This window comes from Eretmochelys imbricata, chromosome 15 (assembly GCF_965152235.1).
Source record: "Eretmochelys imbricata isolate rEreImb1 chromosome 15, rEreImb1.hap1, whole genome shotgun sequence".
Classification (NCBI taxonomy): domain Eukaryota; kingdom Metazoa; phylum Chordata; order Testudines; family Cheloniidae; genus Eretmochelys; species Eretmochelys imbricata.
In genome coordinates, this window is record NC_135586.1 from 28,835,855 (window position 1) to 28,848,721 (window position 12,867).

General features: G+C 49.1%; 1 protein-coding gene across 1 annotated transcript in view; it reads left to right on the forward strand.

Moving 5' to 3' along the window:
* Positions 1-12,867, forward strand: part of WSCD2 (WSC domain containing 2) — a 74,906-nt gene that overhangs the window by 18,853 nt on the left and 43,186 nt on the right. Inside the window, exons 2-3 of the mRNA XM_077835005.1 lie at positions 1,772-1,886; positions 6,227-6,411. Of these exons, the coding sequence (XP_077691131.1) occupies positions 1,772-1,886; positions 6,227-6,411 (300 nt within the window). The remainder of the gene's footprint in view (positions 1-1,771; positions 1,887-6,226; positions 6,412-12,867) is intronic.

The following is a 12,867-nucleotide window of genomic DNA, read 5'->3' on the forward strand; positions in this document are numbered from 1 at the left end:
GGCTGGGATTCTGCAGATGAAAAGGGAATCTTGTCCTCAAAACATCAAAGGGAAGAAAAGCCCATTCAGAAAGAGAAGGCAACGGCTGTGAAATGGCAATGCCTGCAGCTGTTCTCTGTGTTACACATCTAGTGTTAGTGCCCGTCATCCCATTAGCAGCGGAATCATCTCTATTTAAACGAAGAGCAAGTAACCATTTAGGGTTGCTCTGCGCCTGGCCCTTGATACGTGTGCGTGTGTGTGTGTAGGGGGAGGGATAAGGAGTCTTCCTACATCCTCCACTTATAAGAAGCAGCCCCAGCAGGGTTGCCAACTTTCTAATTTCTGAAAACCGGACACAGGAGTGCCAGAACCTCCCCGAGTCCCGCCTCTTCCCTGAAGCCCCGCCCCTGATTCACCTCTTCCCCAAGGCCATGCCCACCCTGCTCACTTCTCTCCATCCCTCCCCTGTCGCTCCCTGCCCTCCCCTCTCCCCCTTCCTCCTCGCTCGATCCTCTCCACCTCCCTCCCCACGCCGGTTGGCCTCCCTCTGCTGCTGGGCTGGGAGCTGCAGCCCGTGGCACACAGCCTGCCTGCCCACGAGATGCAGGTAGGAGGTGGTCCCAGCTGAGCAGGGGCTGGTACGGGTTGACCACATGTGGTAACCAGACTTTTGGTGTCCAGTCAGTACATCTGACTGGACACTGGACAGGTTCCCTTTTGACTGGACTTTCCGGTCGAAAACCAGACAGCTGGCAACCCTAAGCCCCAGTCACATTTCCTGCCCTCACAGAGGCAAGGAGAAGATTTGGTGGGTGCAGTTTGGCCACGTCTGTGGAGAGGGGAGCAGGGCTGAGCTCCCTATGCACACTGGATTGTCTTGGGAGTTATTCTGCCCCAGTCTGGCCCCTAGTCACAACATGTCCTGGGAATATGATGATACAGGAGCTGATCCAAACCCACTGAAGGCAAAGCAAATCTTTCCACTGAATTCCAGGGCTCTGGATCAGGCCCGCAGAGAGGACATTGCATGTGGCAATGGTCATGGGGATGCCCAGGGTGGGATGGCATTGAGAGAACCAACACTGGGCTTGGGATGTTTAGCCCCCTGTGCCCATCCCTGGATTGTGCCGGGATGCACAGCGAGTAGCGGGCTTCTGGGTTGGGCCGAGAAGTTCGGATTGCACAGCGGGGAGGGCTCTAATTCCCATGGCGTTCTGCCGGCCTGGAACGAGAGTAACACAGAGATGAATCAGGCCCCGTCTGGGCTGTGTTCCTGGCCTGCATTCTCAGCCTCGCCATTTCCCAAGCACTAAACACGTCACAAATTACCTCCCCAAATTCAACCCCCTCAGCCCCTTCCTATGCCAGGCTGCCCCTGAGACCAGTGCTGCTGAGGAGAGCAGAACCTCCCACTGGAATATGGGCTATTGCTTTAGTGATGGTTCCTTTCCGGACGTGCACTGACTGGAGTTAAGCGAATGAGTTAAGCATTCAGCCTTCCAGGGCTCTGAAAAACTCATTTTGCTTCCCTTCCTTCTCGGGAACATGCTTTATTTGCCTGTGTATTCATTCCTTGCACCTACGTGGGTGCTTCACTGATGGATTCCTGCTCCCCCTTCCCCCCTCCCCTTGACTTGCATTTCTAGGCCAGCTGAACTGACTCATGTTGAAGAGTTGAAAAATAATATTTAGCCAGAGGCTCAAATTCGGAGAGAGAGGGAGTCACGAGTGACTTAGATATTGGGAGTCTCATAACAAGCCAAATTCGTCTTCTCTTTCTTTTCCCCAGCAAAATACATTGGCTGCTACGTGGACAGCACTCGCCGACGGGCGCTGCGTGGTGTGTCCTTCTTCGACTACAAAAAGATGACAGTGTTCCGTTGCCAGGACAACTGTGCCGAACGGTAGGGTGGTAAATGAACACAGAGTCTTCATTAATTTCAACACATCAACAGCGTTTCTTGCTTGTCAGCTCAAGCACTCCAGTTTCTTGGCCATTTTTCTTCTGTCTCTCCCTTACCCCCCATCCTTAACTACCCCCTCTCCCGGATGTTTTGAAAGATCCTATTTTTCCCACCGGGAAAAGGCCGGGGCAGTTGATGTTCCTCATTTGGGATGAAAATGCTGTCCTGATTCGAGGGGAGCCTGAGGCCCTTTTGCTGAGCGCCATCCAAAGAGCAGGCTGAACTCATTGCTGGGGTACATTGGAACAGCTCCCTTGATACCACCCATTTACACCAGCAGGGAATTTGGCCCTGGTGGAGCCTGGAATAAAATGGAACAGGGATGCTTATCACTGCTGAGTTTGCAAAACCAAAACCCACTGACAAGATTTTCCAGCCTCCCCAAACTACCCTGGTTTTATGCCCGTTTGCTTTGGATGCAATTCACCTTGTGCAGCAAGCACTTCAATGCCGCACATGCCCTCAACCCAGGGTATAGTGCCCCACAAGCCGCACGCTGGCCCTCTGCGCAGGGTTACCCTTTACTCAGCACTGCAGCCCGTGAAACAAAACAATCGTGAAACAAAAAGGGACACCGGCTAGCGCCCTGGTTTTGCATGAGACAGCCGGCATCTTTCCAGGCTGCCCAGTGTTGCCTTTGAATAGCAGTAATTGCCGCTCACCCCTGAATCCCTTTTTGTTTTGGGGAGACGGTGGGGAAAATACATTGATCTCTAGATGAATGAACGTCTGAAACCTTTTATTACATATGGGGCCTGGAAAAGCTCTTCTGCCCCGTGTATCGTCCCAGATATATAATGTGATTCCGTTGCCTCGATTACCGTAGTATCTGCACATCTCACAAACAGATTTACCCTCCCAGCACCGTGATGAGGTAAGGAAGTGCCATTATCCCCATTTTTCAGATGGCAACTGAGGCCCAGAGATCTTAAGGGCCAGATTTTTAAAGGAATTGGGCCATCTAAAGATACAGAGAGTAGGCACCTAACTCCCATTGAAATCAGTTATTGAAATCCCACTAGAGACCTATCTGCATCTTTGAACGCTTGAATTGCTTTAAAAATCTGGACCCACATGCTTATTCAAGGTCACCCAGGGACTCTATCATGGGGAAGGGGGGGATTGAACCCTAATTGCTCACATCCACAGTGTCAATAGACATGGTGGTTCCTTCTGGGATGTCTTTGATCAGAACTTTAAGCTGGAGGGATGAATTAACACAGAGCCAGGAAAGGAATTGGAATTCTAAACATTCCACCAGCCAGTCAGCATTCCACGCACCAGCTCCTTCACTGCTGGGCCTCGGAAATGCACTGAACAGCGTCTGTATATTGCCAGATAATCCCTCCTCTCGGCTCCGTAGCAGACCTTATCACTCCTGTGTCTTCTGTAGAGTCGAGAGGCCAAAGCCCAGCACGTGGGCCTACATATAGCTGTGACATTCTTGAGCTTTGCCATTAGTGCTGCCATTGATACAGCAAGTGGAGTCCTCCTCACTGACCCCCAGTTCCTGACTGCAGTCTTTCCTGGCAACGGCCACACCAGCAGGGCGGGGAGACAGATTAGGAACTGAATGATCCCCCATTGGTCCAAGCTATATTGGTCATGCAGGGACAAAGCTGCAGCTGGACCTCTATTTCACTGCCTGTTTGTGCAAGTACTTACCTGGATGGGCACAGACTTGTGGGTACTTGCACAAACAGCTGCTAAAACGTCTAATGCTTCCGTGTGCCCTTTACACAGCCTCGCACCCGGGCGTCCACAAGTGTTAGCATCTGCACCCTTGAAAGAAACATTGCCTCTTGTTAGGTTTGTGGGTACAAATGCTAAGATATCCCTCCGGGCTGCCATTAGACAACTGAAAAGATGCATGCAGCATCGGTACGTGCACAGGTGTTTGCAGACAACAAATGCAAGTGCAAGTTCGTGTGCATGCAATTTTGCATATGTGCATCTGCCACACAGTACACCACAAGAGTATTTCGATTGTAAACTCCCAGGTGCGGGGATCTTCTCTGCTCTGTGTTGTACACAGCATTGAGCTCAGCACTGCTATTCAACCACTAATAAAATAAAATAATCTGAGAGTTTGCCCAGCAGCTCTCTCTTACTCAGCAGAATTGCTGCATGACTGACATCTTCCTGGAGAACCCGTGTCACCTCTCTTGCGAGTCAATTTTTTGTGCCAAGCTCTGACCCTTGTCTCTAAAGGCAAGGGGGTTCATCTCTATGTTCACTTTTCAAGCCCACTCCTCTTTCAGGTAATGTTGCAATCTCCTCTTTTCAAATCCAATCGGTATCAACTAGTGGAGCTTTCCAACTCTAAGGCCCTGTAAAGTCTCCATTGCTTATTATTTCACTTGCAACACACATAATGTCCTTTTTGCCTGTAAGTAATGTTGCTGTCTCTTGCTTTATGATCTATAAGATGCACTGAGCCCTTTTTCTTTTAAAGTGATGCTACTTCCAGCTGGTGTCTAGTAAATCATCAGCAATGGACACACACATACAGAAAAATCAAACACACTCTTGTTCAGAGAATTTTAGCTATAACATGACTGCTGCGGCAACCAGAGCCCTGAAATGGCTTGCGGCAAGCTGATCTTCTATTGTGCCCAGTACTTGGAGCAATTTAGATTGATTCTCAAGTGACTGAATTGTTATAGAGAATTCAGAATACAGCAGAATCCAGGTAATGCCACAAGCTGGGACTGGATGACAGGAGATGGATCACTCAATAATTACCCTGTTCTGTTCATTCCCTCAGAAGCACCTGGCATTGGCCACTGTCGGAAGACAGGATCCTGAGCTGGATGGAACATTGGTCTGACCCAGCGTGGCTGTCCTTATGTTCTTATCAGTATCTTAATCAGTGTACCAGCTTAACTGATGCAACAGCCAAGCAATGGATTCCAGGCTGGCCTGATTCTGATTCAACGGGCCTGATTCTGATCTCACACCCAGTTGACGCTGGTGTAACTCCGTTTCCTTAAAGGAATTACTCCTGATTTGCCCCTGTTGAAGTGAGATCAGACTCATGCCTGGTTTTGCTAAATACTGGATAAATAGTGTACTGATCAGTTTAAAAAAAGAAAAGGAGTACCTGTGGCACCTTAGAGACTAACCAATTTATTTGAGCATGAGCTTTTGTGAGCTACAGCTCACTTCATTGGATGCATACCGTGGAAACTGCAGCAGACTTTATATACACACAGAGATCAAGTCTGCTGCAGTTTCCATTGTATGCATCCGATGAAGTGAGCTGTAGCTCACGAAAGCTCATGCTCAAATAAATTGGTTAGTCTCTAAGGTGCCACAAGTACTCCTTTTCTTTTTGCGAATACAGACTAACACGGCTGTTACTCTGAAACCTGATCAGTTTAAATGGCTCACCTGGTACAATCTGGATGCCTGAGTTAACTGATGTGACTTGGGGCTTCCTGGTAGAGATTACCCAATGTGTTCTCCCCAGCACCTGTCGTTCACCATTGAGGGCCTGATCCAAAGCCCATTGAAATCAGAGAGGTTAGGACCAGGCTTAGGAAAGTCAAACTGGCCTTAATAGAGGTTTCCGAAATGTGCAACTGTTTTTGCATCACCTATTTTGGGTGCAGCTCCTCTTGATTTGAAAAGCATAGATCTGCGATGGCAGTGTGCTCCCCAGGGCCACCGGGAATGGGATGTGTCTGTGACGGGTACATTTCTCTTCCCCCTGGGGTCTGTGCCAGTGAAGAGGACTGAACGGGGAAGATCCCAAGAGTACTTGGAAGGAAAATCCACCAGCTATTGAGCAAAATTCCCCTTGCAGGTTTGCACGTGAAACTCTCTGTGCATAAACAGGGCTGCTGTGGATAGTAGTGAGAAATCTGCACACACAGGGCCAAATCTTGAGACCTGCTTATGTGAGCGGGAGAGGTCAGCACTGCTCAGGATTCAGCCGATAGCAAGAGCAAGGGATAAGAGTTGCAACCCACTGTGTGGAGCTGAGAGGAGAATTTATGCAGGAGAGACTTTTTCCACCACGTCTGTCTCATGCAATGGGCTCTGAGGAACCTCAACCCTTTCCGTAGACATTCCCAGTACCTTGAACTGCTTACTCACCACTGATCTCATTAGGGATTTGAACCGTCACCTCCAGCAGGTGCAAGAACTCAGGGGTCAGATCCCCGGTAGCTCTACTGACTTCCAGTAGGTTTACCTGGGCCAGGCTCCTCCTTCCTCCCGCGCCTGTTGTTTCACTGTGTAAGGGATGCTGCTCTGACTGTGGTTTCTACCTCCAGGGGTTATTTGTACGCCGGGTTGGAGTTCGGTGCAGAATGTTACTGTGGACACAAAATCCAGGCCTTAAATGTGAGCGAGTCTGAATGTAACATGGAGTGCAAGGGAGAGAAGAGCAACTTCTGCGGAGGTGTGAACCGTCTCTCCATTTACCGGCTGGAGCTGGCCCAGGAGTCCACCAGGAGATGTAAGTAATAACCGCGCTGCTGTCAGACATTGAAGTAGCTAATGAAAATGGATTGGCAGGTGCAACATGGAAACAGGGAAAGTGCCCGGCTGGAAGCATTTGCATTTCCCAGAGCTTTGTGCTCACCTCTTTGGGGTGAAATGCACTCCTTGGGCTTACCTGGTGGGTGCATTTCATCCCTGGTGATCACACGGTGCTCTCCTCTTCTCACGCTCAATTCATGCTGATGCCTGTAGCCCAAAGTGAATAGTGAGACCCAGCTGGGGAGCCAAAGTACCTCACCAGTTTGGGAGCTTGGCTTTGGTTGGGATCTGATGCTTTCCTGCAATATTCAGAGGTGTCTCTGAACTCTCCAGACTTCCCCACCTGTGGATGACTATGATCTCTCTGGCAAGCGCTCCAGCACCTCTTGCTTCTGGCTGCAGGGAGGATTTCAGTGAGCAGAGGGCAGCTCTGGAAGGGGCATCCCAGGCACAGAGGGGCTGGGCTGCTCTCTTAACTGGGATCGTTTTCAGAGAAATTGATGGGGTTTATTTGGGGGAAGGCTTGTGCCAAGAGGCATGGCACACATTGTGCCCTCAAGGTGGACAGACGTAGGATCCAGTGTTAGGGACAATGCCCATACTGCCCACCCACCCCCCTCTGAGACAGGGGAAGCAAGAGTGATTAAGAGTGAACTATGACAGGACAATAGCTTGGCTTTACACTCACACCCTGTACGTCCTGTCATGCACAATACGGTAACTGTAGGGCTACTTCAAGCAGCCATTCTGTGTCCCTCTGCTATAAAGAAAGGGGAACTTTATATTCTTCCCATCAACTTTGCCTGGCCTCTTTCTCTTTTCCGAGCTACCCTTCCCCCCCCCCCACCCCCCATTCCTCATACGAGTGCTGGGCAACTTGGAGTCATAAACCAGGGAAAAGAGGAGTGGGGAGGAGGGCGGTTGAGTATTTTCAGTAATGAATTGGATGAGCCCTGGAACCAGGGCGATGTGTAACCACAGTCACACCTTGAGAAAACTAGCTGGCAAGGCCAGGGACGATCATGACAAATTGATGCCGGGGGCCGTAGTAACTTAGGAGAGGAATTATTCAGAAGGCGCCTGAAACAGATAGTTCCTAGGCTGCTGCCCATGGAGCAAGACAGGAAAGGGGAAAATTCAATACTGAATTCATTACACCTTCCCCCTTTGAAGCTGATTTCATCTGTCAGACTAGCTGTGCCGAATGGCCGTCTGATAGCTGAGAAGGAGACGATGGAATTGCACTTATCTTTTCAGAAAAGAGGCTCCACCCCCCTACTGGCTTTCCTCAAGCCCCAGTTAATCTTCTGGTCCAGCGCATGGTGCACTAGACTGGGAAGCAGGGGACCTGGGTTCTGTTCATGCCGCTGACCTGGGCCAAATCTCACCCTTTCCGGACACTTGGCTCTTCTGTAGTGCTCATCCTCTGTGGATCTCCAAGCACTTCACAAAGGAATGTAAATATCTTTAACCCCAGTTTACTGATGGGGAGCTCTGCTCTTGTCCCTCTTCATAAGGAAAGATAAGGAGGTGCTATCATTGCTGGCCCTAGATTCTGAGCTCAGTTACGCTGATATGTATGTGGAGTAACTTGAGGGGAGTTACTCAGGATTTCACCTGGCCTGAAGTCAAAATCTGGACACCGCCCCTTTAATTCCTCTCCATCCCGCAGGAAGGGAGGGACCTTTGAATTAGGGATGTCATGTTGTTCCATTTGTCCTGCAGAAATGATGTCTGCAGGGCTGTGGGTGGGCATCAGAACTGACCGTGGGCACTTGCTATTCCTCTAGGGCAGGGGTGGCCAACCTGAGGCTGAGAAGGAGCCAGAATTTACCAATGTCCATTGCCAAAGAGCCACAGTAATACGTCAGCAGCCCCCCATCAGCTCCTCCCCCGCTCCCAGGGCCTCCCACCCAACAGCAGCCCCGCCGATCAGCGCCTCCCCCTCCCTCCCCGCACCTCCCCATCAGCTGTTTCGTGGCGTGCAGGAGGCTCTGGGGGGGAGGAGAAGGAGCGAGGGCACGGCAGGCTCAGGGGAGGAGGTGGAGTGGGGGCAGGGCCTGTGGCAGAGCCAGGGGTTGAGCAGTGAGGCCCCCCGTGGCACATTGGGAAGATGGCCCCTGTAGCTCCAGCCCCGGAGTCGGTGCCTATACGAGGAGCCGCATATTAACTTCTGAAGAGCTGCGTGGGGCTCTGGAGCCCCAGGCTGGCCACCCCTGCTCTAGGAGATGAAGAATATACACGGGCTCCGTAAAGGAATGAGGGGACTTCCATTCCACTCTCCTTCGAACACAGGCTCTCTCCCGCTCTCTCTTAAAGGGACTCCTTTGGCTTCCAGTTAAGTTGCATAATACTGTAATTAGCCCCCATTCTAAGCCTTTTTTCTGACACTCTGTGGCAGAAGCTGCCAAGAACTGTGTCGTTGTAATGGTAAAGTGTGCAGCAGCCGTCAAATTACTCCGACTGGGGTCTTGCCATAATCGTTTTAATAAGGATTGATTGACTTCACTGGCATAATTTAGCAACAAATAACGAAAAGAGGAAAACTCGATGCTGTGTGCTTTCTCTGATGAACTACATGCCAGATTTTTTTTCTTGAAAGGAACCCTTACAAAGATACAAGGCAGTATGTGGCTAACATGTAGATCTGAGCACTGGGAAGCCCTGGGGTTTGAACTACAGGAGAACAAGATTCCATATTAATATCAAGTACCATGGGGTAGTTGTAGAAGCAGAAATCTGAGGGCGGTAAAACTTTCGTCTTATTTTGGATGTTGGTTTTAGTGTGGGGTGTTAGGGCGGAGGGTGTTGGTGGGCTGTGATAGGAGGTCAGCTGAGATGATCTGGTGGTCCCTTTTGGTCTATGAGAGGAGGCAAGGGCCGCGGCCTCAGAACAAGAGACACAAGTGCAGAATGATCTCTAATGCACCTTTGGCAAGACAGTCAATGGTGAGAGACTTGTGCAGGTCAGCAGTAGAGGTGGGACCAGAATGTAGGTCTCCTGAATACCACTCCACTCCCGCTCCCCGGCACTAGGTTGCCTCTGATTTTCCCCCAGTTCTCTGCCTGGCCTGGCTGAGATCAAAAAAGGCCAGGTTACTTGCCCAAGGAAGCAGCCGTTTCAGATCACAACAGAGGTTCTCAAAGTGTGGTCCATGGACTGCAGAGCACTTGGTGGTGGTACTCAGAGAACCAGCTAGTTGCATGGCACTGGCTCCCAGTGGCTAACCTGCATTAAAAGAAACTCAAAATCCATTCACTATTTCCCTACTGTTACGTTTCCGGGTTGACAGGGACATGTTTGCCAGAGTATGTTACGAGGAGGGGGGCGGATGAGTTGGGGTTGGTCTTGCTTTGACCAGGGGGTTGGACTAGGTGACCTCCTGAGGTCTCTTCCAATCCTAATCTTCTATGATTCTATGAGCGGGAAAGCATTCATGAGTCAATCTGAGTGTCGAAATGTGGTCCGCCCAGTGAAAACGTGGGGGAACTCCTGCATTGCCCAGTGACGCGCACTTTGCTTGTTTAGGTGCATCCCACCCTTGTTGTCAAAAGCAAAGTCCGTGGCAACCTTGTGCTTGTTTGTGTCTTCCGCTGTAAGTGGTGAAATGCTCTCCATTAAAACTGCAGCATCTGCGCGTCTCCCTCAGCAGCTGTCCTGAAATGTTAACGATGTTACAAACCGAAAGGACACTTCTTATAATCAAAAGGCCTTTCCCTTGCAGTGAGCTGGCATTAGCGTTTGCCAGAAACAGAGGAGTGGGGAGAGAGAGAGAGTCTTAAGGAGCTGACGTTCTCTTAGAGGAGCTGTGTTATTAATTTACAGCGAAAGGTGTGTCAGCATGGACCTGTCAGATCTCATTAACCTTAATGCTGAGTTGCAGATGTCAGGATTATTTGCAGGATTACAGAAGAGCTGAGAAATGGACTGTCTGAATTGGATTGCATACTTACAGTACTTGCATACTTAAGCCAGCACCGGCTATGCAGTGAGCCTGGCTAATTAGTTCATTCCTGCCAGGCAGACCAAAGTCTTCCTGAGTGATTGCTTGGTAAATATGCCAAATGATTTGAATTTCTCTGATTGAAAACAGAGGCATAATCGTTTTTGTTTGGGACAGACAGTGCCTGGCTGGAATGTGAGCAGCATGGAGCATACGGATCTCAAGTGACTTGTGTCTGTAACTCAGACTGGTTTAGCAACAGATAATAATAGATAATGGATTCCACTTTGCTGTTGCTACTTATTATTTGAGATGGCCCTACAAGTTATCTATACTATTGACTATTTGTGTTACTGTAGTACCTAGCGCCCCCAGGCATCGGCCAGGACCCCATTGTGCTAGGCCCTGTACAAACACAGCTCAGAAAGCCAGTTCCTGCTGCAAAGAGCTTCCAGTCTGAGTGTGAGACAGGAGATAACAGATAGAAACAGACGGACAGGGGAGTAGATGTAAACAATGAGACAATATTGGTCTGCATGATAGGCAGCGGTTACAGCACAGAAGTGTCCTGTAGCACTTTCCATCCAGTGATCCCAGACAGCTTTTCAGGTACTACTGAATTAAGTGTCCTAAGCCCCCTCAGTAAGGTAACTCAGAATGATCATCCCCATTTCTCCAGTGGGGAAACTGAGGCACAGAGAGCAGAAGTGACTTGTTCGGGAAGCCTGCGGCAGGTCTGGGGAAAGAACCCATGTCTCCTGACAGTCTCAGGCCAATACATGAGATCTGAAGAGCAGCTTATTTGTAGTGTGCTGATAAGGTGATAGCTGAGGTTGTGCTAAGGTACGATCTTCATGTCAGGATACCTCGGACTTTCCAGATTTGATTTTATCTGTACGGGTGTTGCCTGCAGCAAGATGTTCCTCACGGGCTGAGCTGTCCCTGGGTGGAATGGGTGTTTTATTCAGATGTTATTTCATAGCTTATAAAGCCAGAAGGAACCACTGTGATTGTTCCTCTACAAGACAGGCCAGTGAACATCCCTGAATTAATTCCCCTTTGCCCTGGAGCAGATCTTTCAGAAAAATATCCAGTCTTGATTTAAAAATTGCCAGTTGGTAAGTTGCTCCCCTGCTTAAATCCCCCTCTGTGCCTTATTTCTCGTCTGAGGGTGTCCACAGAACAGCCACTCCAGGGGCACAGCAACAATGCTGCAGTTTTGCTAGTGCACACTCCCTGCATCAACCGGCGGGGTTTTTCTCCCGGAGGCAGTAGCTAGGTTGACGGAAGACTCCTTTGGTTGACCCAGCCATGTCTACAGTGAGGGTTATGTCGACCTAACTGCAATGCTCAGGGAGTGAAATTTTTCACAGCTCTGTGCAACTTAGCTAGGTTGACTTACATTTTAGGTGTAGACCAGGCCTGAATTTGTCTAGCTTCAACTTCCATCTGCTAGATCTTATTATACCTTGGTCTGCTAGCCAGAAGAGCCCTCTAATATCAAATTTCTGTTTCCCACGTAGACACTTATAGACTGTGATCAAGTCACTCCTTAAACTTCTCTGTCTTAAACTAAGCAGATTGAGCTGCTTCCGTCTATCGTTATAAGGCAGGTTTTTCAATCCTTGAATCATTCTCGTGGCTCTTCTCTGAACCCTGTCCATTACCAACATCTTGAATTGTGGACACCAGAACTGGATGCAGTATTCCATTAGCAGTCAGTGTCAAATACAGGGGGAATATAATCTCCCCACTGCTACTCAAGATTCCCATTTGTACTTCAGTGATAACATTAGCCCTTTGGCCACAGTATCACCCTGGGAGCTCATGTTCAGCTGATTATCCACCACAACCCCCAAGTCCTTTTCAGAGTCACTGTTCCCTAGGATAGAGTCCCCCCCCTTATGCAAGTATGGCCTGCATTCTTAGTTCCTAGATGTATGACTTTACATTTAGCTGTATTAAAATAGATATTGTTTGCTTGTGCCCAGCTTACCAAGTGATCCAGATCGTTCAGTATCAATGACCTGCCCTCTTCTTTACATATCACTTCCCCCAGTCTTTGTGTCATCTGCAAACTTCATCTGTGATGATTTTAAATTTCCTCTCACATCACTGATAAAAATGTTAAATAGTGTAGGGCCAAGAACTGATTCCCGCAGGACCCCACTGGCAAGAGTCATCCCCCTTTTAGAGTTACACTTTGAGGCCTATCAGTCATCCAGTTTTTAATCCATGTGATGTGTGCCATGTTTATTTTGGCCAGTTCTAGTTTCTTAATTAAAATGTCACATGGTACCAAGTCAAACGCCTTACAGAAGTCTAAGGCCTTGTCTACGCTACACTACAAACAGTGGAGGTAGACACACTACAAAGCTACTTTTGGCCGCAAAACTCTGGTGTTTTGCTGACAAAACAAAACCACCTCAACAAGAGGCATAAAGCTTTTTGCAGCAAAGTTAAAGCGACAGAGCATCAGTGCAGACTCT